At 47.6% G+C, this 27,426-nt stretch overlaps 1 protein-coding gene and 1 pseudogene across 4 annotated transcripts; one reads left to right on the top strand and one right to left on the bottom strand.

Annotated features, from left to right (window-relative positions):
• The first annotated feature begins 5 nt into the window (after positions 1 to 5).
• RAD51D (RAD51 paralog D) lies at positions 6 to 27,426 on the top strand. Of its 4 annotated transcripts, none has more exons than XM_058446033.1 (10): positions 6 to 202; positions 2,308 to 2,369; positions 2,830 to 2,948; positions 13,790 to 13,871; positions 14,116 to 14,250; positions 14,743 to 14,838; positions 17,586 to 17,676; positions 17,806 to 17,876; positions 19,746 to 19,910; positions 20,078 to 22,931. In XM_058446033.1, the coding sequence occupies exons 1-10, from the start codon at positions 112 to 114 to the stop codon at positions 20,159 to 20,161; spliced, it is 996 nt and encodes a 331-aa protein (XP_058302016.1). In that variant the 5' UTR covers positions 6 to 111; the 3' UTR covers positions 20,162 to 22,931. The 4 variants fall into 4 exon arrangements, with proteins under 4 accessions (XP_058302016.1, XP_032018865.1, XP_032018864.1 ...); XM_032162974.2 differs by lacking the exon at positions 6 to 202 and adding an exon at positions 1,622 to 1,948 and having other exon boundaries at positions 20,078 to 27,426; XM_032162973.2 differs by lacking the exons at positions 6 to 202; positions 2,830 to 2,948 and adding exons at positions 1,644 to 1,948; positions 4,405 to 4,583.
• Positions 27,124 to 27,216, bottom strand: LOC116475998 (U6 spliceosomal RNA; annotated as a pseudogene).

Here is a 27,426-nt window from a genome sequence, read left to right as displayed (position 1 = left end):
TGTGGCTGGCCAGACCAAGGGCCAGTGTGACTGCGAAGCAGCATCATGAGAGGGGTAAAACCAAGAAACAGACTGCATGAGCCCTTGGGCCCCTTCCAGCTCTAATACTCCATGGTGATAGCAGCCCTGCCCTTCTCTGCAGATCTCAAAATGCCTGACACCTGTGCCCTTCCGCACTGCCCTGGGAAGGTGAATAAGGATGGTGAGAGACAGGCACAGGATGTAGAGGACGGCGGTGTGGTCCTGAGAGATAGGCAGTATTGGAAAATGTCTGTTGGGGAGGGAAACTTTGTCCGTAGAAGCTAAGGCTCTCTATCCTGAAACCATAGGCGGCAGACTCCACTGTGCCCAGCCGGTTAGTGAAAGGGAAAGCCCACATGGTTCATAGGGGTTCATGGCTCATGTATGATCAGATTTCACTGCCAGAATTCTAAATGTGCCACACCCACACTCCCAAGTACTTTCCCATGTGGAGTGACAATGGTGGCAGTTGCAGTGGGATACAGAGATGGGCCACACATGATCTCTGCTCTCAGAGAAACCACCTTACAGTAGGAAAACATGTACACAGCTTCAGGGGTGGGGAAGAGGGCTGTTAGAAAGCACTGGCTTTGCAGAGTCAGATGTGGATGTGAAGTCCAGCCCTGTGCCGCCTAGCTGGGTGACCTTTGGCAAGTGATTTAACCTCACTGAACCTCAGTTTCTTCATTGGTGAAACAGGGATAAAAAATAGCGCCTCCCTCACAGATTTGTGATGAGATAACCATGTAAAGTTTTATTTCTTCCTGTGGATGAGGTAAAGCAAAGGACATTTAAAAATACCAAATCATATCTTTTTGTGTGTGTTCTATATAACCAAGATTTCTTGCCCTTAAAAAAAAAAAATAAAAATAAAAAATAAAGGCCGGGCACGGTGGCTCACACCTGTAATCCCTGCATTTTGGGAGACCAAGGCAGGAGGATTGTTTGAGCCCAGGAGTTCGAGACCTACCTGGGCAACATGGTGAAACCACATTTTGTAGAGGCGAAACCTCTACAAAAAATACAAAAATTAGCTGGGCAAGGCGGCATGTGACTGTAGTCCCAGCTACTCAGGAGGCTGAGGCAGGAGGATCGCTTGAACCCAGGAGGTCGAGGCTGCAATGAGCTGAGATCTCACCAGGGCACTCCAGCCTGGGCGGCTGACCGAGACCCTGATTCAACCAAAACAAAACCAACTTTTGAAAAATAGACGCAGGTGCCCTCTGGGTGCTTTGCTGCTTCTTGACACCTGTCGTATAATCTGTAATGATGTGATTTCTGCGATTCCTTTTTCACTGTCTATCTTTCCCTCGCTCACAGGTAAGCTCCCTGGGGGTAAGGGCGGGTCGTCTTGTGTCGCATTGTGTCCCCAGCGTTTGGAACGGAAGCTGGCACACAGAAAGTTCTTTAGAAGGTCGGTGTGTGTGTTGCGGCAGAAGGTAGAGGCCGAATGTGGCCGTGGGTGGCGTGTTGAGCGCGGAGGGGGTCGTGGGACTCGGGAACCTGTGCAGGCGGTGGAGAGGGACGCAGCGGCTCTGCCCCGCGCGGCCCGCAGATGGCGCTGCAGGTCAGGTCCTCGCCGCGCGCCAGCCTGGAACCCGGAAGCGGCAGGGCGGCGCGACCCGGCGGGCGGGCTCTGGGCGCGGGAATCCCAGCGGATCCCGGACAGGCGGATGACCCCTAGCCCTACCCTTGGTGCCGCCTCCTCCTCTCTCCTTTCTCCTCCTGCAGCCAGCGCGCCTGTGTCCTCTCTAGGAAGGGGTGGGGAGGGGCGTCTGGAGAGGACCCCCGCGAATGCCCGCGTGACGGGCAGTCCCCCTGGGGCTGTTCCGGCCTGCGGGGAACATGGGCGTGCTCAGGGTCGGACTGTGCCCTGGCCTTACCCAGGAGATGATCCAGCTTCTCAGGAGCCGCAAGATCAAGACAGGTGACCGGGTGTGCCCGTGTCAGGGAGCCGCGCGGGCCTCGCACAGCCTGGGCAGGCCCCGAGGGCTGGCGCACTGCCCTGGCATACCTGCAGGGCGCTTCCCCTCCATTCCTAGAGGGCCACGCTTCTGGAGAGGCTCAGGAAGGGTGGGCGTGGGGAGCCAAGCTCTAAAACAGGGTAGAGGATTCCTACTGTGTGCAGGGCACCGCGCCAGCTCCTGCAGCTTTGTTATTTCACACTGGCCTCCTGAGACGGCCTGCCGGGAGGTAGAATTGACACCCCATTTGACAGATGAGGAAAAACCAAGTGTGGGAGGCCCCAGTCCTCTCTGCCAATCCGCTCTACTGTTTTGTTTTCAGTGGTGGACCTGGTTTCTGCAGACCTGGAGGAGGTAGCTCAGAAATGCGGCTTGTCTTACAAGGTGAGCTCCTGATCTCCACACTCCAAACCTGAGTGTCTTTAAAAAAAGTCCATCCCAAGCCAGCCGGGCGCGGTGGCTCACGCCTGTAATCCCAGCACTTTGGGAGGCCGAGGCGGGCGGGTCACTTGGGAGTCAGAAGTCAGGAGTTCGAGACCATCCTGGCCAACATGGTGAAACCCCATCCCTACTAAAAATACAAAAATTAGCTGGTACTCGGGAGGCTGAGGAAGGAGAATCGTTTGAGCCCGGGAGGCAGAGGTTGCAGTGAGCCGAGATCGTGCTACTGCTCTCCAATCTGGGTGACAGAGTGAGACTCTGTCTGAAACAACAACAACAAAAGTCCATCCGAAGCCAAAGGGAGCAGAGGGTTCTCAGATATTGAGAAGTGGGGTGAATGACACCCTGGGATGTCAGCTTCTACGGGCAATTCGTTGCTGAGCAGTCTGGGACCCTTTGGCAGGCCCTGGTTGCCCTGAGGCGGGTGCTGCTGGCTCAGTTCTCAGCTTTCCCGGTGAATGGTGCTGATCTCTACGAGGAACTGAAGACCTCCACTGCCATCCTGTCCACCGGCATTGGCAGGTTTGTGTGTGTACCTGGGGAAGAAGGAGAGAGGCAGGAGGATGGGGCCGCCTCTCAGCTCTGCTTTTGATGCTTGAGTCTAGACAGGAAGGTTTTTTTTAAGCAATAATGGATGGGAAGGAAAGGGGTCAGGACATCTGAGTTCTTCTCCTATAACAGGGTTATGGGGTTTCTCAGCCTTGGCACTGTTGATATTTAGGGACAGGTAATTTGTTGGGGGGTGGAGGCTGTCCTGTGCAGTGTAGGATATTTAGCAGCATCCCTGGCCTCTGCCCACTAGATGCTAGTAGCACCAGCCCTGCTCCAGTTGTGACCATCAAAAATGTCTCCTGACATGGCTAAATGTCCCCTGGGAGGCACAATTGCCTCTGGTTGAGAAGCACTGTCCTATAACACAAGATGTCAGTATCTCATTATTTTCACCATCTTCTCTGGCCCTACTTCTTGTTTTACTTAAGGATATGGCAAGAGAGAACGTTTACTGAGTGCCTACCATGTGCCGGCATTGCCTGTATGTTCTAGGTAATCTCTTCAGTGACTCTACCAGTTAGAGATAATTAACCCTACTTGAGTTTAGCCTAAGAGGAGCAAGTGGCAAAGGGGAGGCTCAAGCCCAGGAGTATGTGGCCCAGAACTTGTTCACCACATCTGTAGCAGTAGGGAACAGGAGAGTTCAGATAAAGAAGGAGTTGCGGTCCGGATGCAGTGCTCATACCTGTAATCTCAGCACTTTGGGAGGCTGAGGCGGCAGATCACTGGAGGCCAGGAGTTTGAGACCTGCCTGGCCTGCCTGCCCACCCAAAATGATGAAACCCCATCTCTACTAAAAATACAAAAATTAGTCGGGCGTGATGGCGGGTGCCTGTAGTCTCAGCTACTTGGGAGGCTGCAGCAGGAGAATCGCTTGAATCTGGGAGGTGGAGGTTGCAGTAAGCCAAGATCGCACCACTGCACTCCAGCCTTGGTGACAGAGCGAGACTCTCTCAAAAAAAAGGAGCAGTTATGTTCTGCCACGTTGTTTGGTGGGTTAGGGAAGAGTTGCAAAGATGACAGACGTTTGCTGGCCAAGTGAGTCTTGACCTTTTTCCTGGTCCGTTTGTTCAGAAATTGATGAATAACGGCCACCATAAAGGTCTTTGGATTGGTTTGGCCCTTTCTGTTTCCTTAACACATTCTCTTGGCAGGGTTCATGCAGCATGGTGCTTGCTTTCCCTGGTTGGGGGTCTGAGTCTGTGATCCATCAAGCACTGGCTAAGGGCCTGCTGGGTGCTTGGTTGTGCAGATGATACATACACGAATGAGGCAAGGCCCCTGCCCTTAAGGCCTCTAATTGGGTGTAGGGGAAAAGCAAGTGAATACAAGAGAGGTGTAGGCACCGAGGGAGGCAGCGGTGAGGAGGGAGTGGTGAACAGGAAGCCGACTGGCCTTGGGCTTAGGGAGTTTATAAATCCAACAGACATGGAGGGCGCACTTAAGTGGTAACCTGGGAGGATTACAGCTGCCTCAGGTCTCTGCAGGGAGATCGTGGAGTGGGGTCAGGAATGCTGTGAAGAAGGCAGGACTTGGGCATGGAGGAACAGATGGACTTTTGCTGAATGCTTTCTATGAACGAGGCACTGCATTCAGCACTTCACGGTACATTATTGCATTTATTCATCACAACCACCAATGAACATGTTACTGTTTAAATCATCCTTCTAGGCTGGGCGCCGTGGCTCACACCTGTGATCCCAGCACTTTGGGAGGCTGAGGCGGGCGGATCACGAGGTCAGGAGATCGAGACCATCCTGGCTAACACTGTGAAACCCCGTCTCTACTAAAAATACAAAAAATTAGCCGGGCGTGGTGGCGGGCGCCTGTAGTCCCAGCTACTCGGGAGGCTGAGGCAGGAGAATGGCGTGAACCCGGGAGGCGGAGCTTGCAGTGAGCCAAGATCGCACCACTGCACTCCAGCCTGGGCGACAGAGCAAGACTCCATCTCAAAAAAATAAAATAAAATAAAAATAAATCATCATTCTATAGGTGAAGAAATTGGGACTCAGGTTAAATGACTTGCTCAAGATTGTGCAGTTGGCAAACGGCAGACCAGTTATTTGAGTTCATGCTTGTCACACTCCTAAGTCTAACAACGCGGCTCTTATCTGCCCGGCTGCCTCCCTGGAGGCGGGAGGCCATTGTGAAAGCAGGGTTATAGGCAGTGGGGTAGAGGTGTGCAGGGTGGAAGGGTGGCAGAGGCCAAGCAAGGCCCTGGCAGTGCTGGCCTGGGGTATGTGAGTCCAATCTAGGACAGTGGGAGACATGATGAAGAGGAACTGTGACAAGGCCTACTACCAGGAGGAATGTATTGTGAAGAATCAAAGCTAACTCACCAGGTTTCTAGCCTTTCTTTCTTTCTTTCTTTTCCTTTTCCTTTCCCTTTCCCTTTCCCTTCCCTTCCTTTCCCTCTCTCTCTCTCTCTCTCTCTCTTTCTTTCTTTCGACGGAGTTTCACTCTGTCACCACGCTGCGGTGCGATGGCGTGATCTCGGCTCACTGCAACCTCCGCCTCCCGGGTTCCAGTGATTCTCCTGACTCAGCCTCCCGAGTAGCTGGGACTACAGGTGCGTGCCATCATGCCCAGCTAATTTTTTGTATTTTTAGTAGAGATGGGCTTTCGCCATCTTGGCCAGGCTGGTCTCGATCTTCTGACCTCACGATCCTCCCGCCTTGGCCTCCCAAAGTGCTGGGATTACAGGCGTGAGCTACCGCGCCCAGTCTCTGGCCTTTCTTACGGTGTGCTGTGGACAGTTAATGGTGTAACTTTAAAACTTGGGAGGAGGGGAGTTCTGTAGTCAGAAGTTTGAGAAATGCCTGACTAATCCAAATTAAACAGGTTTCTCTGTCGTAGGCCGCCTCAGAGCCTTTAGTGCTGAGGTGCAGTGATTCCTTACAGGGTGTTATAGCATGTAACGTACTTTGGGAAAAGCTATGTTGATGAGGGAGATTGATTATTCCTCACAGGCCAGAGCTAGGTCTGTTCATCCCAGAGTCCCCTCATTTTAGAATAAGACTGTCAGGAAATATGAGGCATTGAAGTGGTGTGTGAATGTATGACTGAAAGAATGGCTAAAAGGCAGTTCAGAGGGAAAGGCAGAGGATAAGTCCCAGAAATCACCTGTATTCTAGGCAGTGGTAAAACCCAGGTGTACTTCTGCTTCACGGGGCAAGACAGGGGTCTCTCCCTGTTGACAAGTGGAGTTAGAGGTAATGGGGACATATTGGTAGGAAGGTCTGCTGGGCAGTCGGAGAGGCATGGAATGGAAACTCAGGTGAGCAGTTGGCTGGAAGGTGGATTTGGGAATACCTTATACAGACTGATCTCCATAGCCAAGGATGTGGTTGATTCTTGACTAGAGTCAACACCAGTGCTTCAACCCCAGCTGCAAGTTAGAATCATCTGGGAAACTTGAGATATTCATGCTCTGGTCCCAACTCTATAAATTCTAACTTAATTAGTCTAGGTCAGTGGTTCCCAAACTTGTGTGCCCATTGGAGTCACCTGAGGACTCTTTTAAACATTACGAAGTCCAAGTCTCCCCCAGACCAATTAATCTCATTCACTGTGAGTGGGACACAGGCATCAGTATTTTTAAATTTTTTAATTCGTTTTTTAGAGACAGGGTCTTGCTCTGTTGCCCAGGCAGGAGTGCATTGGTGCACAATCATAGTTCACTGCAGCCTTGAACTCCTGGACTCAGGCAGTCTTCCTGCCTCAACCTCCCAAGTAGCTGGGACTACAGGTGCTCACCACCGTGCCTGGCTAATTAAAAAAATTTTTTTTTTTGTAGAGACAGGGGTCTTGCTATGTTGCCCAGGCTGATCTCAAATTCCTGGACTCAAGCAATCCTATCTCGGTCTCCCAAAGTGTTGAGATGACAGGTATGAGCCACCATGCCTGGCCAGGCATCAGTATTTTTTTGAAGCTCCCAGGTGAATCCAATGTGCAGACAACTTTGGGTACTGCTGATATAGGCTTTTTTTTAAAAACTCCCCTGATTTTATTTTATTTAATTAATTGATTTATTTTTTTGAGACAGAGTCTTGCTCTGTCGCCCAGGCTGGAGTGCAGTGGCGCGATCTCGGCTCACTGCAAGCTCCGCCTCCCAGGTTCACGCCATTCTCCTGCCTCGGCCTCCCGAGTAGCTGGGACTACAGGCACCCGCCACCACGCCCAGCTAATTTTTTGTATTTTTAGTACAGACGGGGTTTCACCATGTTAGCTGGGATGGTCTCGATCTCCTGACCTCATGATCCACCCGCCTCGGCCTCCCAAAGTGCTAGGATTACAGGTGCGAGCCACCATGCCCAGCCAACTCCCCTGATTTTAACGTGCAGGCAGGATTGAGACTAACTACTCTAGTCTAACGGTTCTGAAACTTGAGCGTGCATCAAAATCACTTGGAGGCCTTGTTGAAACTCAAGTTTCAAGTGTGGCCTGCATTCCCAGAGTTTCTGATTCAGTAGGTCTTGGGGAGCGGAGCTGTGAATTTGCATTTCTAGCTAGTCCTTAAAGGTTGCTGATGCACCTGGTCTGGGGACCACACTGGGGTTCCCCTGATCTCAATGGGAAGAATGGAATCAGGAGTGGCAGAGGCTGGATGCTTATTAAACAGAGATGGGGTGAGCACAATTATCTCAAGAAGCCACAGGGCTAGAGTGGTAACCAGAGTGTTTTGACTGGCAGGAGCCTGTGGGTATAATCATGGGGAGTCCCTGGAATTAAAATGGATGGGGGCCAGGCGTGGTGGCTCATGCCTATAATCCCAGCACTTTGGGAGGCCAAGGCGCGTGGGTCACCTGAGGTCAGGAGTTTGAGACCAGCCTGGCCAACATGGCGAAACACCATCTCTACTAAAAATACAAAAATTAGCCAGGCGTGGTGGTGGGAGCCTGTAATCCCAGCTACTTGGGAGGCTGAGGCAGGAGAATTGTTTGAACCCGAGAGGCGGAGATTGCAGTGAGCCGAGAGCGCACCACTGCACTCCAGCCTGGCGACAGAGTGAGACTCCGTCTCAAAAAGAAAAAAAAAATGGATGCGATGCTTACTAAAGTGCTGCTCGGCATATACAGAGAGGTCATTGGAGGTCATCAAGTACTAGCTCAAGGACTGGAACCTGGGAAGGTGATTGTAGGGCTAGGAAAGGGACGCATGTGGTCAGACATTGGTACAGGCCGTGGCACAGAAGAAGCTTCAGCCTAGAGATAGGGCAGGGCATGGAGGGTAGGTGGTGACCTGTTTCATGTGGTTGAGGGAGAGAACCTGGATTAGGATTTGGCATGTCATGAGGTTTATCCCAAGTCCTTCACAGCCAGTGTTGATGATACAGAAGCTAAATAAAAGTGATAGCACCTTTCTGTTACTCATTTTTCTGGAATGATTATTGGGTGCCTCCTGTGTTTCAGGCACTGTGCTAGTGCTGGGGATGCAATAGGGATAGGTCCCAGTCCTTGCCCCATGGTGCTCTCAGCTAGATGAGCAAGACAAACAAAAACAAGCAAATAAAAAATAATTACAAACTCCTAGGACTAGTGAGGATAAAAGGCCAACACATACAAATCAACTGCATTTCTCTATACTCACAATGAACATGTCAAAACTAAAATAAAAAACATTACCATTTATTGGCCGGCCGCAGTGGCTCATGCCTGTAATCCCAGCACTTTGGAAGGTCGAGGCAAGTGGATCACCTGAGGTCAGGAGTTCGAGACCAGCCTGGCCAATATGACGAAACCTGGGCTTTACTAAAAATACAAAAATTAGCTGGGCGTGGTGGCGGGTGGTTGTAATCCTAGCCACTCGGGAGGCTGAGATGGGAGAATCGCTTGAATCTGGGAGATGGAGGTTACAGTGAGCGGACATTCTGCCACTGCACTTCTACCTGGGTGACAGAATGAAACTGTCTCAAAAAAACAAAACAAACAAATAAAACGGCCGGGCGTGGTGGCTCATGCCTGTAATCCCAGCACTTTGGGAGGCCAAGGTGGGCAGATCACAAGGTCAGGAGATCGAGACCATCCTGGCTAACACTGTGAAACCCCATCTCTACTGAAAATACAAAAATTAGCTGGGCGTGGTGGCGGGCGCCTGTAGTCCCAGCTGCTGGGGAGGCTGAGGCAGGAGAATGGCGTGAACCTGGGAGGCGGAGCTTGCAGTGAGCCGAGATTGCGCCACTGCACTCCAGCCTGGGTGACAGAGCGAGACTCCGTCTCAAAAAAACAAATAAATAAACAAACAACACAATACCATTTATAGTTGCTTCGGAGAAAATGAAATACTTGGGTATAAGTCTAACAAAGCATGTGTAGAATCTGTATGCTGAAAATTTTTAAATTGCTGATGAAAGAGATCAAAGATGACTTGGATAAATGGATGACATGTACTTTGTTCATGGATTGGGAGACTGAACATAATGAAGATTTCAATTGTCCCCCAATTGATCTGTAATTTAATGCAGTTCCTATTAAAATCCCAGCAAGTTTTTTTTTTAATAGACATAGACAAGCTTATTCTAATAATTACGGAAAGACCAGTTTTACCTAGATTAGCTAAAAGAATTTGGAAAAAGGATAGCTGGAGGAATCAGTCTACCCAGGGTTAAGACTTGCTATATAGCTACATAATTAAGCCTAGTGTGGTACTGACCAAGGGACAGATGGACACAGATCAATGGAACAGAATAGAGAACCCAGAAATAGAGCTCCACAAGTATACACAGCTAATTTTTTTTTTTTTTTTTTGACACAGGGTCTTGCTCTGTCATCCAGGATGGAGGGTACTGGTGTTATTACAGCTCACTGCAGCCTTGACCTCCCTGGGCTCAGGCAATCCTTCCACCCCAAGCCTCCCAAGTAGCTGGGACTACAGGTGTGGTACACCATGCCTGGTTATTTGTATTTGTATGTTTTTTTTTTTTAGACGGAGTTTCTCGCTCCCTTTTTATTTTTATTTTTTTGAGATGGAGTTTCACTCTTGTTGCCCGACCTGGAGTGCAATGGCGTGATCTCGGCTCACCGCAACCTCCGCCTCCCGGGTTCAAGCGATTCTCCTACAGGCACACGCCACCAGGCCTGGCTAACTTTTTTGTATTTTTAGTAGAGATGGGGTTTCTCCATGTTGATCAGGCTGGTCTGGAACTCCTGACCTCAGGTGATCCGCCCGCCTCGGCCTCCCAAAGTGCTGGGATTACAGGTGTGAGTCAGTGCGCCTGGCTGGAGTTTCTCTCTTTTTGCCCAGGCTGGAGTGCAATGGCGTGATCTCGGCTCACTGCAACCCCTGCCTCCCGGGTTTGATTTATGTGCCTCAACCTCACGGGTAGCTGGTATTACAGGTGCATGCCACCACGCCCAGCTAATCTTATATTTTTAGTAGAGACGGGGTTTCACCATGTTGGCCAGGCTGGTCTCGAACTCCTGATCCCAGGTGATCCGCCCTCCTTGGCCTCTCAAAGTGCTGGGATCACAGGCATGAGCCACCACGCCCAGCCTGTTTGTACTTTTTTATAGAGACAGGGTTTCACTATGTTGCCCAGGCTGGCCTCCCAACTCCTGGGCTCAAGCAATCCTCCTGCCTCAGCCTCCCAAAATGCTGGAATTACACACAATTGATTTTTGACAAAGGTACAAAAACAATGTGATGGAGGAAAGACAGCCTTTGAACAAAGGGTGCTGGAGCTATTGGATATCATAGGCTAAAAATATACAATAATAAACCTAAACCTTATACCTTATACAAAAATTGACTGAAAATGGATCATAGACTTAAATGTAAAACCAAATTGTCTAATTTTTAGAACAAAACAGAAGAAAATCTAGGCAAAGAGTTCTTAGATTTGACACCAAAAGTATGATCCATGGAAAAATTTTTGATTAATGGGGCCTAATCAAAATTAAAAAGAGAAGTACAGAATGGGAAACATAGTTGCAAGCCATGTATTCAACAAAGGACTTGTATCTAGAATGAAGAAAGAATTCTTAAAACCCAACAGTAAAAAAATCAAACAATTCAATTAGAAAATGGGCAAGGGCTGCCTCACACCTGTAATCCCAGCACTTTGAGAGGCTGAGGTGCTCGGATTGCTTGAGCCCAGGAGTTCAAAACTGGCCTGGGCAACGTGGCAAAAACCCTGTCTCTACCAAAAAAATACAAAAATTAGCTGGGTGTGGTGGCACATGCCTGTAGTCCCAGCTACTTGGGGGAGCTGATGTGGGAGGATCACCTCAGCCGGGAGGTCAAGGTTGCAGTGAGCTGTGATCATGCCACTGAATTCTAGCCTGGGTGACACAGTGAGACGTGAGACCCTATCTCAAAAAAAAAACAAAGCCAGGCGTGGTGGCTTACACCTGTAATCCCAGCACTTTGGGAAGCCAAGGTGGGTTGATCACCTGAGGTCGGGAGTCTGAGACCAGCCTGACCAACATGGAGAAACCTTGTCTCTACTAAAAATACAAAATTAGCCGGGCATGGTGGCCCATGCCTGTAATCCCAGCTACTCGGGAGGCTGAAGCAGGAGAATTGCTTGAACCCGGGAGGTGGAGGTTGCGGTGAGCTGAGATCACGCTATTGCACTCCATCCTGGGCAACAAGAGTGAAACTCCGTCTCAAAAAAAAAAAAGTTCAACACTATTAACTATTAGGGAAATGCAAATTAAAAACACAGTGAGCTATTATTACATACCTATCAGAAAGACTAAAATAAAAAAAATAGTGATAATACCAAATACTGATGAGGATGTGGAGGCACTGGACTACTCATATATACATCGTTAGTGGATATGTAAAATGGCATAGCCACTCTGGAAAATAGTTTGGTAGTTTCTTATAAAATTAATAATGCATTTACCATACCACCCAGCAATTGTATTCTTGGGCATTTATCCCAACATTGTGAAAACTTGGGTTTATACAAAAACCTGTAAAAAATGCTTATAGCAGTTTTATTCATAATAGCCCCAAAGTGGAAACAACCAAATGCCCTTCAATGGATGAATGGTTAAATAAACTGTGATACATCCATACCATGGAATACTTTTTAGCAATAAAAAGGAATGAACTATCCATATATGCAACAACTGGGATGGATCTCAAGGGAATGATGCTGAGTGAAAAAAGCCAATCACAGGGCCAGGCGCGATGGCTCATGTCTGTAATCCCAGCACTTTGGGAGGCTGTGTTGGGCAGATCACTTGAGGCCAGGAGTTCAAGACCAGTCTGCCCAAAATGGCAAAACCCTGTCTCTACTAACAAATAAAAAAATTATCCAGGTGTGGTGATGGACGCCTGTAATCCCACATACTCGGGAGGCTGAGACAGGAGAATTGCTTGAACCTGGGAGGTGGAGGTTGCAATGAGCTGAGATTGCACCATTGCACTCCAGCCTGGGCGACAGAGCAAGACTCCGTCTCAAAAAAAAAAAAGAAAAAAAGCCAATCACAGAGGTTACATAGTGTATAATTCTATGCACATAACTTTGTTCTTAAAATAACATAATAGAGATTAGTGGTTGCCAGGGGTTCGGGATTAGGGGTGAATGGGAGGAATGTGGCTATAAAAGGGTAGCAGGAGCAAGACTTATAGTGATGGAAATGTTCTGTATCTTGATTATAGTGGTCGTGTAAATCTACATATGTGATAAAATGGCATAGAACTAGACACATCAACACACGTGCTTGAATGCTAGGAACACTGGTGAAATCTGAATAAGCTCTGTGGATAGTACCAACATCAGTTTGCTACTTGTGATATACTATAGTACTTTTTTTTTTTTTTTTAAGAGAAAAGGGTCTTGCTATGTTGCCTGGGCTAGACTTGAACTCCTGGACTCAAGTGATCCTCCCACGTTAGCCTCCCAAGTAACTGGGACTACAGGCCCCTGGCTAGTACAATACATTTTGTAGTACAGTTGTTATTATTAAGGTAAACCAGGTGAAGGGTTTATGGACTTTTTGCAACTTCCTGGGAATCTATAATTATCTCAAAGTTTTTTTTTGGTGGTTGTTGTTTGTTTTGTTTTTTGAGATGGAGTCTTGCTGTGTCGCCAGGCTGGAGTGCAGTGGCGCGATCTTGGCTCACTGTAACCTCCACCTCCTGGGTTCAAGCGATTCTCCTGCCTCAGCCTCCCGAGTAGCTAGGACTACAGGCGTGTGCCACCATCAAAGATTTAAAAAAAGAAAAAAAAAAAAGACAAATTTTGGGAAATGCTATCAAGGAAACCCACAAACAGCTGGGCGTGGTGGCGCACGCCTATAATTGCAGCACTCTGGGAGGCCGAGGCGGGTGGATCACTGGAGGTCAGGAGTTTGAGACCAGCCTGGCCAACATGGTGAAACCCCGTCTCTAATTAAAAAAAACTAGTCGGGCATGGTGGCGGGTGCCTGTAATCCCAGCTACTCGGGAGGCTGAGGCAGGAGAATCACTTGAGCCTGGGAGGTGGAGGTTGCAGTGAGTAGAGATCACGCCACTGCACTCCAGCACTCTGGCCTGGACAACAAACAGAGACTCCGTCTCGAAAAAAAAAGGAAACCCACAGGGCCTGAGATGAAAAATGAAAGGAGGACCTTCTGATGGGGTGGAGAGGCCTCTCTGGAGAGCTGATTTTTAAAAGTGGAGGGATGAAGAGAGACCAGAGAAGGAACATTTGGGCATTCCCTCCTTCCCAGAAGAAAACACCAGGAGAAGCCTCCTGGCCAGTGATGTTCAAAGACAGAACCAGTGCTTGAAAGAAATGTCTTACTTTTCTTCTTGGTACCTTTTCCCCTCTCTTCCTCCTAACCTCTTGTGTTGATTTTCTTCTCTTCTGCCATCAGCCTTGATAAACTGCTTGATGCTGGTCTCTATACTGGAGAAGTGACTGAAATTGTAGGAGGCCCAGGTAGCGGCAAAACTCAGGTACATGTGAGGCCAGCAGTCAGGAGGATTTAGGGGTGAGGGTGGCAGATGCATAGCCCAGGGTCCCTGGAGAAGCTTCAGCGTACTAATGGGTTCAGAGCCCAACAGAGAGAAGATGGGTGATAAGGAATGGGGCTTGGACTCAGCCCATTTGTGTTGCTGGAATCTGGGCAAGGTTTGGTGGGGAGCTCCCATTCTGGACCCTCTCTGAAGCGTTAAGTTCATCCAATGCCCCCACCCCCAGGTATGTCTTTGTGTGGCAGCAAATGTGGCCCATGGCCTGCAGCAAAACGTCCTATATGTAGATTCCAATGGAGGGCTGACAGCTTCCCGCCTCCTCCAGCTGCTTCAGGCTAAAACGCAGGATGAGGAGAAACAGGTAAGGGCAGGATGCTGGGTTCCATTGAGATTCTGACACAGGAAAACCCCATTATCCCTTAACATTGTCAGAATTTGGGTTGAATAGTCATTCCTTGCCTTCAAACTTGCTGTTCTATTAATACATTCCGTATTCCTTAAGCCACCCCTGTTGATGCCATCATCCCATTTGGGATGCTACTCACACCGATTCTTCCAGGAAACCCTCCCAACTCTTTGCATGCCCTAAACCGGGGCTGGCAAACACCGAGTTTTGTGTTTCCAGTCCATTTCTCACCCATGAGAGGCATCACTAATCAGTCATATCCCTCTTTCCCGCTGAGTTCTGAGTACTTTACAGCTCAGCAACCAGGCAGCCACCACTGTGACAACTGACCCATTTGCCACCCTGGACCTGAGTCCTTGCATCCAGGTGCCGCTTCCTTCTCAGCCTTACCTCGACCCCCTACTCCCTCTTATCCAAAGCCCTTGCTTCTCTTTTCCATCCCTTCAGGCAGAAGCTCTCCAGAGGATCCAGGTGGTGCATGCGTTTGACATCTTCCAGATGCTGGATGTGCTGCAGGAGCTCCGAGCCACTGTGGCCCAGCAGGTGAGCCTGCTGTTCTGCCCCTCCTTGCTTAATTCAGCTTTCCAGGTGCTATCTCTGTGGGCAGGTGTCCTACTACAGACTGTTTGGAAATGCAGATGTGCAACCTGGTGACTCCAACTATGCTTGCTACTCCCAGGATGGAATTCCCGAGCACCTAAATCACATACCTCATTGTTTACATGTTCATCTTCCCTGCTGAACAGTAAAGCCCCCTGAGTGGAAGGATCATGTCATATTTATGTCTGCATTCCCCACTAGGTGAGTGAGGAATACTTTTAGCTGCAAGTAATAGAGGTTGTCTGACAGAGACTTGAACTTTGAGGACATTTAATTATGTCACATGAGTTGGGAGGTTGGCAGGTCCATGCTATCAGGGCAATAGGTTGTGTGTCTGATTTTCTTGTTCTTCCCCTCATGGTTGCAAAGAGGCTGCCAAAGGTCCAAGCATCTTGTCTTCACACATCCACATCCATATTCAGGGCAGTAAAAGATAGATACCTGCTCCCTTTTATCAGGGATGAAGAATCTTTCTCCAGATCCCACTAATAGACGTCCCTCTTCCCCTTACATCTAGCTGGCCAAAATGGGGTTATGTGTGCATCTTGGACTGAGGCCTGGGCCCACCATCCCTGAAGTCAGATGTCTGCCCAGTCCCTGAACACATTCAGAGTCGTGTTAATGGGGAGGATTTAAATGGCATTTGGGTTGGTACTTTGCTACTCATGTTGGGTGCTTAAACAAGATTTGGTGCACTGATTTATAAATGACTAGATGTGGAGGATACCTTAAAGATAGAATAGTTTATCAAACTTTTCCTCTCACCCCAAAGCATGACGTGCTCACATGGGCATCCTCACAACTATATATAAAGTCAATGATTTTTACAAACTTTAGAACATATAATAGCTGAACAAGCTGGGAGCGGTGGCCCACACCTGTAATCCTAATGACTCGAGAGGCTGAGAGGGGAGGATTGCTTGAGCCTAGGAGTTGGAGATTGCAGTGAGCTATGATCATACCACTGTACCTTAGCCTGGGCAGCAGAGCTAGACCCCGTCTTTTAAAAAAAATGTTGAACAAATACTTACCTCAGAAGTCATAGCTAGTTATAACCCACCAGCTTGTTGAGACATGAAGCTGAATAGTGCTTACCTCACTTTTAGAGATGAGAAGAGTGACGGCCAGAGAAGTGAAGTGAGTTGACCAAAGTTGACCACATATTTAGGACAAGAACTAACCTTATAGCCCAAACCTCTCAATTCCAGATCAGAAGACTGTATTTTTTACTGTAGGACCATTAGATGATATATCTTATATTATTGCATAATAAGTTACCAAAACCTTAGTGGCTTAAGACATAGTATTTCTTATCTCACAGTTTCTAGGGGTTAAGAATCTGAGGCTGGGAGCGGTGGCTCACGCCTAAAATCCTAATGCTTTGGAAGGCCAAGGCAGGAGGATCACTTGAGCCCAGGAGTTCAAGACCAGTCTGGGCAACATAGCAAGACCCTGTCTTAAAAAAAAAAAAAAAGAAGAAAAGAAAAAGAACCAGAATCAGGATATAAGAAGTAAGGGAGAAGAGAAAAGAAGCATCAAAAACAGTTTAAGTCCAGGGAAACCAGGAGTCTCCTGCTTGTGTAAAGACAGAAAATTATGGTTAGAAAGATGGCACCAGGCTGGGCATGGTGGCTCATGCCTGTAATCCTGGCATTTTGGGAGGCCAAAGTGGCCAGATCAAAAAATTAACCGGGTATGGTGGTGTGCACCCGTAGTCACAGCTACTTAGGAAGCTGAGGCTTGAGAATCGCTTGAACCCAGGAGGCAGAGGTTACAATTAGCTGAGATCATGCCACTGCACTCCAGCCTGGGTGATAGAGCAAGACTTAGGGAATTTATTTGAAGGCATTTTAGATATGGAAGATGAGGCCTGGAGGCATGATCTAGAAGGAGACAGCGAAGTAAAGAGAAGGCTAAACTCTTCAGCAAAGAAAGTTAGGAATTTGAGGGTGGTAGTTAGCCGGACAGGGGAAAGAAAGGAGGGAGTCAGAAAAGGAAAAGAAGGGCCTTACCACCATGGTGGGAGGCTGGACACAGGAGAGAGATGGCTGCTGAGAGATCCATGACCAGAGGCCTCAGGACTCTATGCGGAGCTTTCTGAAATTTGATGACTTTAATGTAGTTTTTAGTTAACTAATTTTTTTTTTTTTTTTTTTGAGACAGAGACTTGCTCTGTTGCCCAGGCTGGAGTGCAGTGGCGTGATCTCAGTTCACTATAACCCCCGCCTCCCAGGTTCAAGTGATTCTCCTGCCTCAGCTTCCTGAGTAGCTGGGATTACAGGTGTGCACCACCACGCCCAGCTAATTTTTGTATGTTTAGTAGAGACGGGGGTTTCACCATGTTGGCCAGGCTGGTCTCGAACTCCTGACCTCAAGTGATCTGCCGCCTTGCCTCCCAAAATGCTGGGATTACAGGCGTGAGCCACTGCGCCCAGCCACTTTAGTGTAGTTTTGATGTCCTGTGATTTAAACCCTTTCTTTCTACCCAAGTCTTCACTGAAGTCTGTTACACATGCCAATGGGATGAGGGAGACATTGCTGCTGATGACATTCTGTGATGCCTGTGCAGCTTGCTGTATTTGGGATGAGGGGGGCTATTTCTTACTAGTTTTAGATAGAAGAGCCAGCTTGTCCTTTAATGTGTCCTATAGGCTGACAGGTTCATGAGTGCTTCCCCCACATTCCTTCAGGTGACTGGTTCTTCAGGAACTGTGAAGGTGGTGGTTGTGGACTCGGTCACTGCGGTGGTCTCCCCACTTCTGGGAGGTCAGCAGAGGGAAGGTGAGTGATGTGGCAGAGCCTGGGGCCAGTGGAATGTGACCTTGCCTCCCAGCTCTGGAGTCTGGTCTCTGGCCAGCCCCATCCCTGGTTCCCCACTGCCCTCCCTCTCTGCTTCTCCTCCTCCTACAGGCTTGGCCTTGATGATGCAGCTGGCCCAAGAGCTGAAGATCCTGGCCCTGGACCTTGGCATGGCGGTGGTGGTGAGGAAGCAGGCTTGGCCAGTGAACTTGATTTCTAGTTACTGTGAGCTCTTTATTTCCCTTAAATGTCAGCTTCTGAACTCCAGTGTCCCTTTAGGAAAGGGACATACCCCAGCTTCCCTGGGTCAGCTACAGCTTTGCACCATAAATAGCTAAGGGAATCAGGAATTGTCTTGTTGTTTTTTTGTTGTTTTGTTTTGTTTCTACATTTTTTCTTTTTAGTCAGGTTTATTGAGGTATATTTTACATAGAGTAACTTTCTCCTTGTTTGAAGTTTGACTAATGGATATAGTTGTATCCACTTGTGACCCCACCAAAAGGTCCCCCAGGCCCAGGCAACCACTGATCTGTTTTCCATCCCAATAGTTTGGCCTTTTCCAGAGCTTCATATAAATGGATCTTTTTGCTATTGAAGTAACTTTTTCTGCTTATGAGGTAGTTTTTTTAAAGTCTGCATGCTTCTCATAGAAAGGATAAAAAATATAAGATTCAAATATGTCATCAATCTCAATCTCCACATCCACAGAAACCATATTAATATTTTCACATATCTCCATACAATACTTTTTCTGCATATTTACTTACACTTTTAGCCAACTTTCTTTTTTTTTTTTTTTTTGAGATAGGGTTTCTGTCTGTTTCCCAGGCTGGAGTGTGGGGGCACAATCACAGCTCACTGCAGCTCGACCTTCTAGGCCCAAGCAATCCACCCACCTAAGCCTCCCAAAGTTTTGATATTACAGGTGTGAGCCCACACTTAACCAGCTTTCTAACTAAACTAACCTCATGAAAAAAAAAAAAGAAGGCCAGGTGCAGTGGTTTATGCCTGTAATCCCAGCACTTTGAGAAGCCAAGTCTGGTGGATCACTTGAGCCCAGGAGTTCAAGACTAGCCTGGGCAACATGGCAAAACCCCACCTCTACAAAAAATACAAAAACTAGGTGGCCTTGGTGGCAGGAGAATTGCTTGAGCCTGGGAGGTTGAGGCTGCAGTGAGCTGTGATCATGCCACTGCACTCCAGCCTGGGCAGCAGAGCAAAACCTCATCTCAAAAACAAACAAACCAAAACAACAACACAAAAAATACCATCTGAGTCCATTTCCTATGTTTTAAAATAGATTTTTTAGAAATGTAATTTTTAGCAGCTATATATTTTTCCAGTTTCTTTTATTGTTGTAAAATACATATAACATAAAATTTACTATCTTAACCATTTTAAGGTATACAGTTCAGTGGTGTTAAATACATTCATAACGCTGTACAACCATCACCACCATCCATCTCTATAACTCTTCACCTTATAAAACTGAAACTCTGTACCCCTTAAAAATAACTCATTTCCCCCTTCCCCAGCCCCTGACAACCACCATTCTACTTTCTGTATCTATGCTTTTTGACTACTCTAGGAACCTCATATACATGGAATCATATGGTATTTACTTTTTGTGACTGGTGTATTTCACTTAGCATAATGTCTTGAAGGTTTGTAGCATGTGTCAAAATTTCCTTCCTTTTAAAGGCTGAGTGGCTGGGCATGGTGGCCCACACTTGTAATCCCAGCACTTTGGGAGGCTGAGGCTGGTGGACTGCATGAGCTCAAGAGTTTGAGACCAGCCTGGACAACATGGTGACATGTGCCCCATCGCCTTCTGGTTCGGGTCAAACCTGAGGCATTGAGATTTAGTGGAAAGAGCAGGGCACAAGTCAGGAGGCCCAGGTTCTAGTTCCAGACCTGCCGTTAGGTTTTGTAACCTTGGGGAAGTTATTTCTCTGTGCTAGGCCTCTGTTTTCCTCTCTGTAAAATGAAGCAGTAGTAATAGATGTCCTCTATACTAGCATTATGGATCTGTAAGTCTGTTTCTGCTGCAGGTGACCAACCACATAACTCGAGACAGGGACAGTGGGAGGCTCAAACCTGCCCTTGGACGCTCCTGGAGCTTTGTGCCCAGGACTCGGATTCTCCTGGACACCATCGAGGGAGCAGGAGCATCAGGTGGCCGGCGCATGGCGTGTCTGACCAAATCTTCCCGACAGGTGAGCCAGCCCCAGGAAGATGCCAGTAATCTTGGGCCCTGGAGGGTGGTTTCCATACCCACAGATGTCTTCGAGAAGAACTCTCTAGAGGCTGAAACCTTGCAACTAAAGAAGCTACCCACTTGGGTTGCTTAACTCCACTTACTCCTTCCTATTTCTTCTTCCAGCCAACAGGTTTCCAGGAGATGGTAGACATTGGGACCTGGGGGACCTCAGAGCAGAGCGCCACGTTACAGGGTGATCAGACATGACCTGTGCTGTTGTTTGGGAAACAGGGAAGCATTGGGGACCCCTCCCAACTTTTCTTCCCGGTAATGCCTGCTGTTTACTGCCACCTGGCACTGGTGACTACAGATGTTCTCAGGCTGGCCAGAAGAGACATCTTGGGTTCCTTGGCCTCACTCTTTGTAAGCATATAAACCACAGGCGAAAGAGGATGCTGCATTGCGAGGACCCAGAAATTCATACTGGTGCCATGTTTCCTTCCCTTATTTCTAACATGTATGTTTGCGGTGGAAACCAAGTTCACCCTGGCTGGGAGCATCTCTGAAGAGGCATGCTGGCGACGGGATGGATAGCCCTGTGCATCACCATTGTGTCCTGTGCTCCCTCCTAGCACAGTGGCCAAGCCGGGAAAGCCTCTAACTTGCCTTTGCTGCTGCTGCTGCTGCTTTTTTTTTTTGTCTCTGCCTTTCCATTTGTTAGATGGGGGCCCACTCTTCCTTAGCTCTGTCTCTGAGTTACTGGGTGGAAATAAGCTTATAAATGAAATACTCTTCTTCATCTCTGTTTTGCTCTTAAAAATATAAAAAGGCAATTCCCCCAGCCCTAGAGCCACCTGATTTCCCCTTAGAAGGCTGTTTTTCAGTTTCCCCCAGTGAGGCCCAAAGAACAGTTTATTCCTCCTTTCCTCTTGCTTATTTGGTTTCAGACCTGCCTGCATCACCATGACTAGGTGAGAACGTGTGGGCTCACTGCAGTCCCAGGGATATAATTTAACAGAAAGGGAGGATATGACCTGTTCCTGGTGAATCCAGCCACTCGTTTAATATGCATGGTGCCCTGTGGGGCCCCTCCACAGTACAGCGTAACCAGAGGTGCTGAACCATGGCCTTGCCCATAAACAGACAGAGGAGAATTTGCACAGTAAATAGAGCCAGCTGGGAAAATTGATGCTGACGTAAATAATACATGGCAAATCTAGTCCTTTATGCAGAAATTCATGGCTGGTGGCTCCAAGATGCAATATAATTATACCTCTCTTCCTGCCAGCTGTACCACAGCTAGTTCCCTAGTGTATGAAATAATCCCCCTATCTTTCACCAGCACTGTGGCCATCGGTCTGAGAGCCATGACCCTGGCTGGGAGGGGAGGAAGACACTAGGGAATGGAAAATAAAAGGAAAAGTAGAGAAATGATCAGGATTGTTTACTGGCCACATCTTTTAAAGGAAGGTCGTCTTTCTTGGTTAGAGAGCCTGTTGTGAAATTAATCAGTTATGTCTTGGCTGCAGGAAAGGAGTGTCAGAATTACACTCAAAAAGTAATGACATTTAGAGGTGATGAATGCAGCAGGGATAGAACCATGGAGGATTGGGAAGGAATGGCAAACTGGCACCAGGGTGTTGGATTGAGGACAGGGTTGGTAAGCCTAAGCCTGGGGGAACCCTAGTGCTTGCTTTCACAGAAGACCCCAGGAGAAATTAATCTTCAGTATCTTTATACCATGGGTGATTGGCACATTCCTGCAACCACAGTAAGATGCAATACATGAAGCTGGAAATTGCAAATTCCTGCCACTCAAGGTACTATTTGGGCATCTTAAGCCCACAGCAGACATCACCAATTGGGCACAAGCACTCTTTTTTTGTGGAAGTCAAAGTGTTTTTAGAAGTTTTTCTCAATACAACACTCCAGGTAGCCACTACCAGTCAGTTGGAGTTGGTATTCAAGGTGGATTCTGGTTGCCATCTCTGCCCTGTTCCCATTATGCAGTGAGTTCAGGTACTTAATACCTAACTGAGGACCCTAGGACTGCAGTTTGAGATCATCTGGGGCTAGGCACAGTGGCTCACACCTATAATGGTAGCACTTTGGGAGCCTGAGGCAGGAGGATCACTTGAGCCCAGGAGTTTAAGAGTTTAAAATCAGCCTGGGCAACATGATGAGACATCGTTTCTATAAAAATATTTTTTAAATTAGCTAGGCATGGTGATGTGCACCTGTGGTCCCCGCTACTTGGGAGCCTGAGGCAGGAGAATCACTTGAACCTTGGAGGCTGTGGCTGCAGTGAGCCCTGATCGCACCACTATACCCCAGCTCGGGTAACAGAGCAAGACCCTGTCTCAAGGAAAAAAAAGTCATCTGGCCCATCCTGTTACTTAACAGAGAAGGTACCTGAGGCTCAAAAAGGATGACTGACAGTCCTAGTGGCAGAATGGAGGTGGGATCTGGAACCCAGAACTTGATTCCTAGGCCAGGACTCTTTTTTTTTTTTTTTTTTTTATCCCCACATTGGCCGGGTGTGGTGGCTCACGCCTGTAATCCCAGCATTTTGGGAGGCCGAGGTGGGTGGATCACCTAAGGTCAGGAGTTCCAGACCAGCCTGACCAACATGGTGAAACCCCGTCTGTACTAAAAATACAAAAATTAGCCAGGCATGGTGGCCCTTTTCCTGTAATCCCAGCTACTCAGGAGGCTGAGGCAGAATCGCTTGAACCTGGGAGGCAGAGGTTGCAGGGAGCTGAGATGGCACCACTGCACTGCTCAGGCTGGAGCCTGAGCAACACAGTGAGACTCCGTCTCAAAAAAAAAAAAAAAAGAATTAGCCAGGCATCGTGGCGCATGCCTGTAATCCCAGCTCCTTGGGAGGCTGAGTGGGGAGGATCACTTGAGCCCAAGAGGCAGAGGTTGCAATGACCCGAGATCATGCCACTGCACTCCAGCCTGGGCAACAGAGACTCTGTTTCAAAAAGAAAAAAAAAAAAACAAATCTCCACATTTAATTTCATTTAATTTCCAGTCCATACAGTTCTATTCCTGCTAGGGTTGTAACTCCAGCTGAAGGCACCATAGCTCTCACTCAAGGAGTTTCTGTGGCCATGGGAAGGTGTTGCATTCACTGCTACTTCAGACCACCACGTGACATTCCTGCAGGCTGTGCCCCTCACAGCCGGCTTCATCCTTTGGCTCCTCTTAGACCAGGGCTTTGTCTTCCCTGCCTGCTGCCACTGCACTCTCTGTTCCGGCCACAGCACACTGTGCAGTCCCCTGGTAGGACTTGGGCTAGGCTGGCTCTCCTGTCCAAGTGCCTTTTGCTCCCTTTGCTTATGTGTCTGTCTCTGCCCAGCTCCCACTGTGTCTGGTGCACACCTACCCTGACATCCGTTTTTATGCCTCAGCTGTGATCTAGATAGATGCTTACAGTAACCCCCCTGTATTATTTATTCACTTGTACTTTCTGTTCACGTGTCTGCCTACAGGCTCCCACTTTTTGTCACTTTTTCTCTTTATACATTATGGAAGCTCAGTAATTATTAAATAGATGAATGATGTTTTAAAAATATATTTTAAAAAAAGCAAAGGACTGGCTCTATCTCAGGAGTTCCTTCCATAAAGCGTCAACTTTCAATTTCCCCCGCGGGGGTGGTTTGAGACCTGAGGGCACTCTCTAGTTCTTAGGAAACAGATATACATACACACACACACACACACACACACACACACACACACACGTATATACACACACATATATACACACATATATATGTATGAGCCAGGTGCAGTGGCTCACGCCTGTAATCCCAGCACTTTGGGAGGCTGAGGCAGGCCGATCACTTGAGGTCAGGAGTTCGAGACCAGCCTGGCCAACATGGTGAAACCCCCGTCTCTACTAAAAATACAAAAATTAGTTGGGTGTGATGGCTTGCACCTGTAATCCCAGCTACTTGGGAGGCTGAGGCATGAGAATCGCTTGAACCTGGGAGATGGAGGTTGCAGTGAGCCGAGATTGTGCCACTGCACTCTAGCCTGGGCAACAGAGTGAAACTCCATTTAAAAAATATATATATATATATATATTCACACACACATCATTGAGTCCCCAGAGTGTCTTCTTACATATCTTTTTACAGGGGACTATTGTATGCCCTTTGACATCAGACGAAATTAATGTGGAGATCCTACTATGTGCTAGCACTTGATGGCCTTAATTAAAAATCAGGCATTTGAATTCCCAAGGACTCAGGCAAAAGGTCCATGTATCATTAAGGCTGCAAGTAACAAAACCTAGCTTAAAGAAGTGTAAATACTAGGGACACTTGTTTATTTATATTTATTTCTTTTATGTTTCAAGACAGAGTCTTTCTCTGTCACCCAGGCTGGAGTGCAGTGGCACAATCACGGCTCACTGTACCCTTTACCTCCCAGGCTCAAGTGATCCTCCCACCTCAGTCTCCCAAGTAGCTGGGACTACAGGTGTGTGCCACCACACCCATCTAAGTTTTGTATTTTTTGTAGAGACAGGGTCTCTCTATGTTGCCCAGGCTGGTCTTGAACTCCTGGGCTCAGGCGATCTACCCTCCTTGACCTCCCAAAGTGCTAGGGATTACAGTCATGAGCCACCATGCCTGGCAGGGACACTTATTATCTCTGATAACAGGAAGCCTGAGGTTCGTTAATTTAGTGGCTCATTGTCAAATGGCATAGGGCCTTTGCATCCTTCTGCTCTGTTCTTTTATGTTGGTTTTGTCTTCAAGCTTGTTCCCCTTATGAAAGCCTGGCTGCAGCCATTTTGAGCATCAGTCCAGACATGACAATATCTACAGGCAGGAGAAGGATCACCTCCTGTGTGTCCTTTAAAGAACAAGGTGTTAACATGCCAGGAACTGTGGCTCCTGCCTGTAATCCCAGTACTTTGGGAAGCCAAAGTAGGAGGATCGCTTGAGGTCAGGAGTTCCAGACCAGCCTGGGCAACATAGCAAGACCCTATCTCTATGAAATAAAATAATAAAAATTAAGAAAACAAGGTGTTAAAAGACAAAATTAAAGCAAATATAGTTTTGCAGATTGTAATTGACTTTTATTTGCAATTCTAGAATTGGGCTGCCCTCAGAACCAGGACAGGTTCAGAGAATTCCAGAGCTGCAACATAGTCTGAAAGCATTTATGGTCAGAAAACAGAAATGAGATACAAAGACAACTAATTGGTTACAGCTCTGCCTTTGCCTTATTTGAAAATGGTTTGAATAGTTGGCTGCCTGGAACCCACTGAGGCTGATGATGTGATTGGCTGAGCCTCAGCAATCTGTTACAAAAGTATACTCCTAAGTTAGGTTTTCAGTTGGTTTGCATACTAAGGCTGCAGTTTGTTAAGGGCCCAATAAAGCCTCCTCAGGTCAATTTTTTTGTTTCTTTTTGAGATGGAGTCTTGCTCTGTTGCCCAGGCTGGAGTGCAGTGGCATGATCTTGGCTCACTGCACCTCTGCCTCTTGGGTTCAAGTGATTCTCCTGCCTCAGCCTCCTGAGTAGCTGGGATTACAGGCACGTGCCACCACGCTAAACTTTTTTTGTATTTTTAGTAGAGATGGGGTTTCACCACGTTGGCCATGGCTGGTCTCGAACTCCTTAGACCTCAGATGATCCGCCTGCCTCGGCCTCCCAAAGTGCTAGGATTATAGGCATGACCCACTGTGACTAGCCCTCAGGCCAAATTTAGCGTTTGTTTGTTTGTTTGAGATGGAGTCTCTGTCACCTAGGCTGGAGTGTAGTGGCACGATCTTGGCTCACTGCAACCTCTGCTTCCTGGGTTCAAGCAATTCTCCTGCCTCAGCCTCCTGAGTAGCTGGGATTACAAGCATGCACCCCCATCCCCGGCTCTTTTTGTATTTTTAGTAGAGATGGGGTTTCACCATGTTGGCCAGACTGGTCTCAAACTCCTGACCTCAGGTGATTCACCTGCCTCTGCCTCCCAAAGTGCCTGGATTACAGGAGTGAGCCACCGCACCTGACCCCAAATTTAATTTAACAAAGGACTAACTCAGAACTAACTTCCAACCAAAACTGATTCACCTCAAATCTCATTGGTGCAGAATTGCTTCATACACCCATGTGTAATACAGTAACTGGCAAGAAAAAGGGACTGCTGTGATTGACTTGAACCAACTAGGAAATAGCCCTGGAGCTGAGGCTGGGGACAGGCTTTCCTGAAGCACATGCTGGAGCCACTGAAAGAAAAATGGGAGTTCTGCTTTCTACTAGAAAGGAGAGTGTGTGGATGAACTGGATGCTGGGTGGGCAGCCTCTCACTAGTACTTACGGTAGTACCAAAGACGAGTTAATCAAGGCTCTATTATGTATCCTGAGGCCCTTAATGCATGTCTCATTATGACCTTAGGACAGCCTGTGGCAGAGGGAATCATTCCATTTAATAGACAGTAAATGGGAGCTCAGTGAGGTTAAGGACATAAAGCTAATAAGTGACAGCACGGGAATCCAGACACATATCTGCCTGATATCAAACCCATTTCTTCCCATCTGCATGCTGCCTTCTGCTATAAATATGTAAATGTTTCCACAAAATTCTTTTTCATACTTTGCCCTGATAGCAGCAAGGGCTGCACATCCCAACCTCTTTTCAGCTTAGCTCACCATAAAAAGCGGGATCAGAGATCTATATTCTCAGCTCTTTCTGATTTCCCCCAGGGAAGTTACAAAAGAATGACAAAAACTTGGAGAAGGCAGATATCATTAGTATTAAAGAGAACTGGAGGTTTAGGGAGAAATAAAGCTGAATAAAAAACAACAGGACCGGCTGAGCGCGGTGGCTCATGCCTGTCATCTCAGCACTCTGGGAGGCTGAGGTGGGTGGATCATTTGAAATCAGGAGTTCGAGACCAGCTTGGCCAACATGGCGAAACCCCATTTCTACTAAAAATACAAAAATTAGCTGGGTGTGGTGGCGGGTGCCTGTCGTTCCAGCTACTCAGAAGGCTGAGGCAGGAGAATCGCTTGAAACCAGGTGGTGGAAGTTGCAGTGAGCCGAGATCACGCTACTGCACTCCAATCTGGGTGACGGAACAAGACTCCATCTCAACAAAACAAAACAAAACAAAACAGGGCCTATGCATCCCTGAGATGTGAAGTAGGGGGAGATAAGGGATTTAGATGTATATCCTACTAGGTTTTTGCTGTGTTCTGCCATGCAGTTGTCTGGGCAGGATTTATTTATTTTTTAATTTATTTCAGGGGCCATGCTAATCTTCTTTGTATTGTTCCAATTTTAGTGTATGTGCTGCTGAAGCAAACACTGGGTAAGGTTTAAACTGTCTAATTCTGTGTGTTGGGGTTTGGCCTTGGAGAAGGCTCTGCGATGCATAGACCTTAAATTAGAGTTAGGTATATTATTAATCCAAAGTGATCCTGAATGCTTTCTATCATTTTTTCTTGTCCTATTGCAGTGGCTAAACTGACTTTTAGTACTACACAGAATAGAAGCAACAATAACAATCATCCTTGTC

Source organism: Hylobates moloch, unplaced genomic scaffold (assembly GCF_009828535.3).
Source record: "Hylobates moloch isolate HMO894 unplaced genomic scaffold, HMol_V3 SCAFFOLD_10, whole genome shotgun sequence".
NCBI lineage: Eukaryota > Metazoa > Chordata > Mammalia > Primates > Hylobatidae > Hylobates > Hylobates moloch.
Note: the sequence above shows the minus strand (reverse complement) of the source record. Positions and strands in the feature narration are given on the sequence as shown.

Excerpts from the sequence above, each read along its gene's own strand:
- RAD51D (XM_032162973.2), top strand. The coding sequence starts at position 1,867 with ATGGGCGTGCTCAGGGTCGGACTGTGCCCTGGCCTTACCCAGGAGATG. Across the intron at positions 14,251-14,742 it reads CGCAGGATGAGGAGAAACAG|GCAGAAGCTCTCCAGAGGAT; the intron begins GTAAGGGCAGGA and ends CCATCCCTTCAG. Across the intron at positions 17,877-19,745 it reads ACCTTGGCATGGCGGTGGTG|GTGACCAACCACATAACTCG; the intron begins GTGAGGAAGCAG and ends TTTCTGCTGCAG.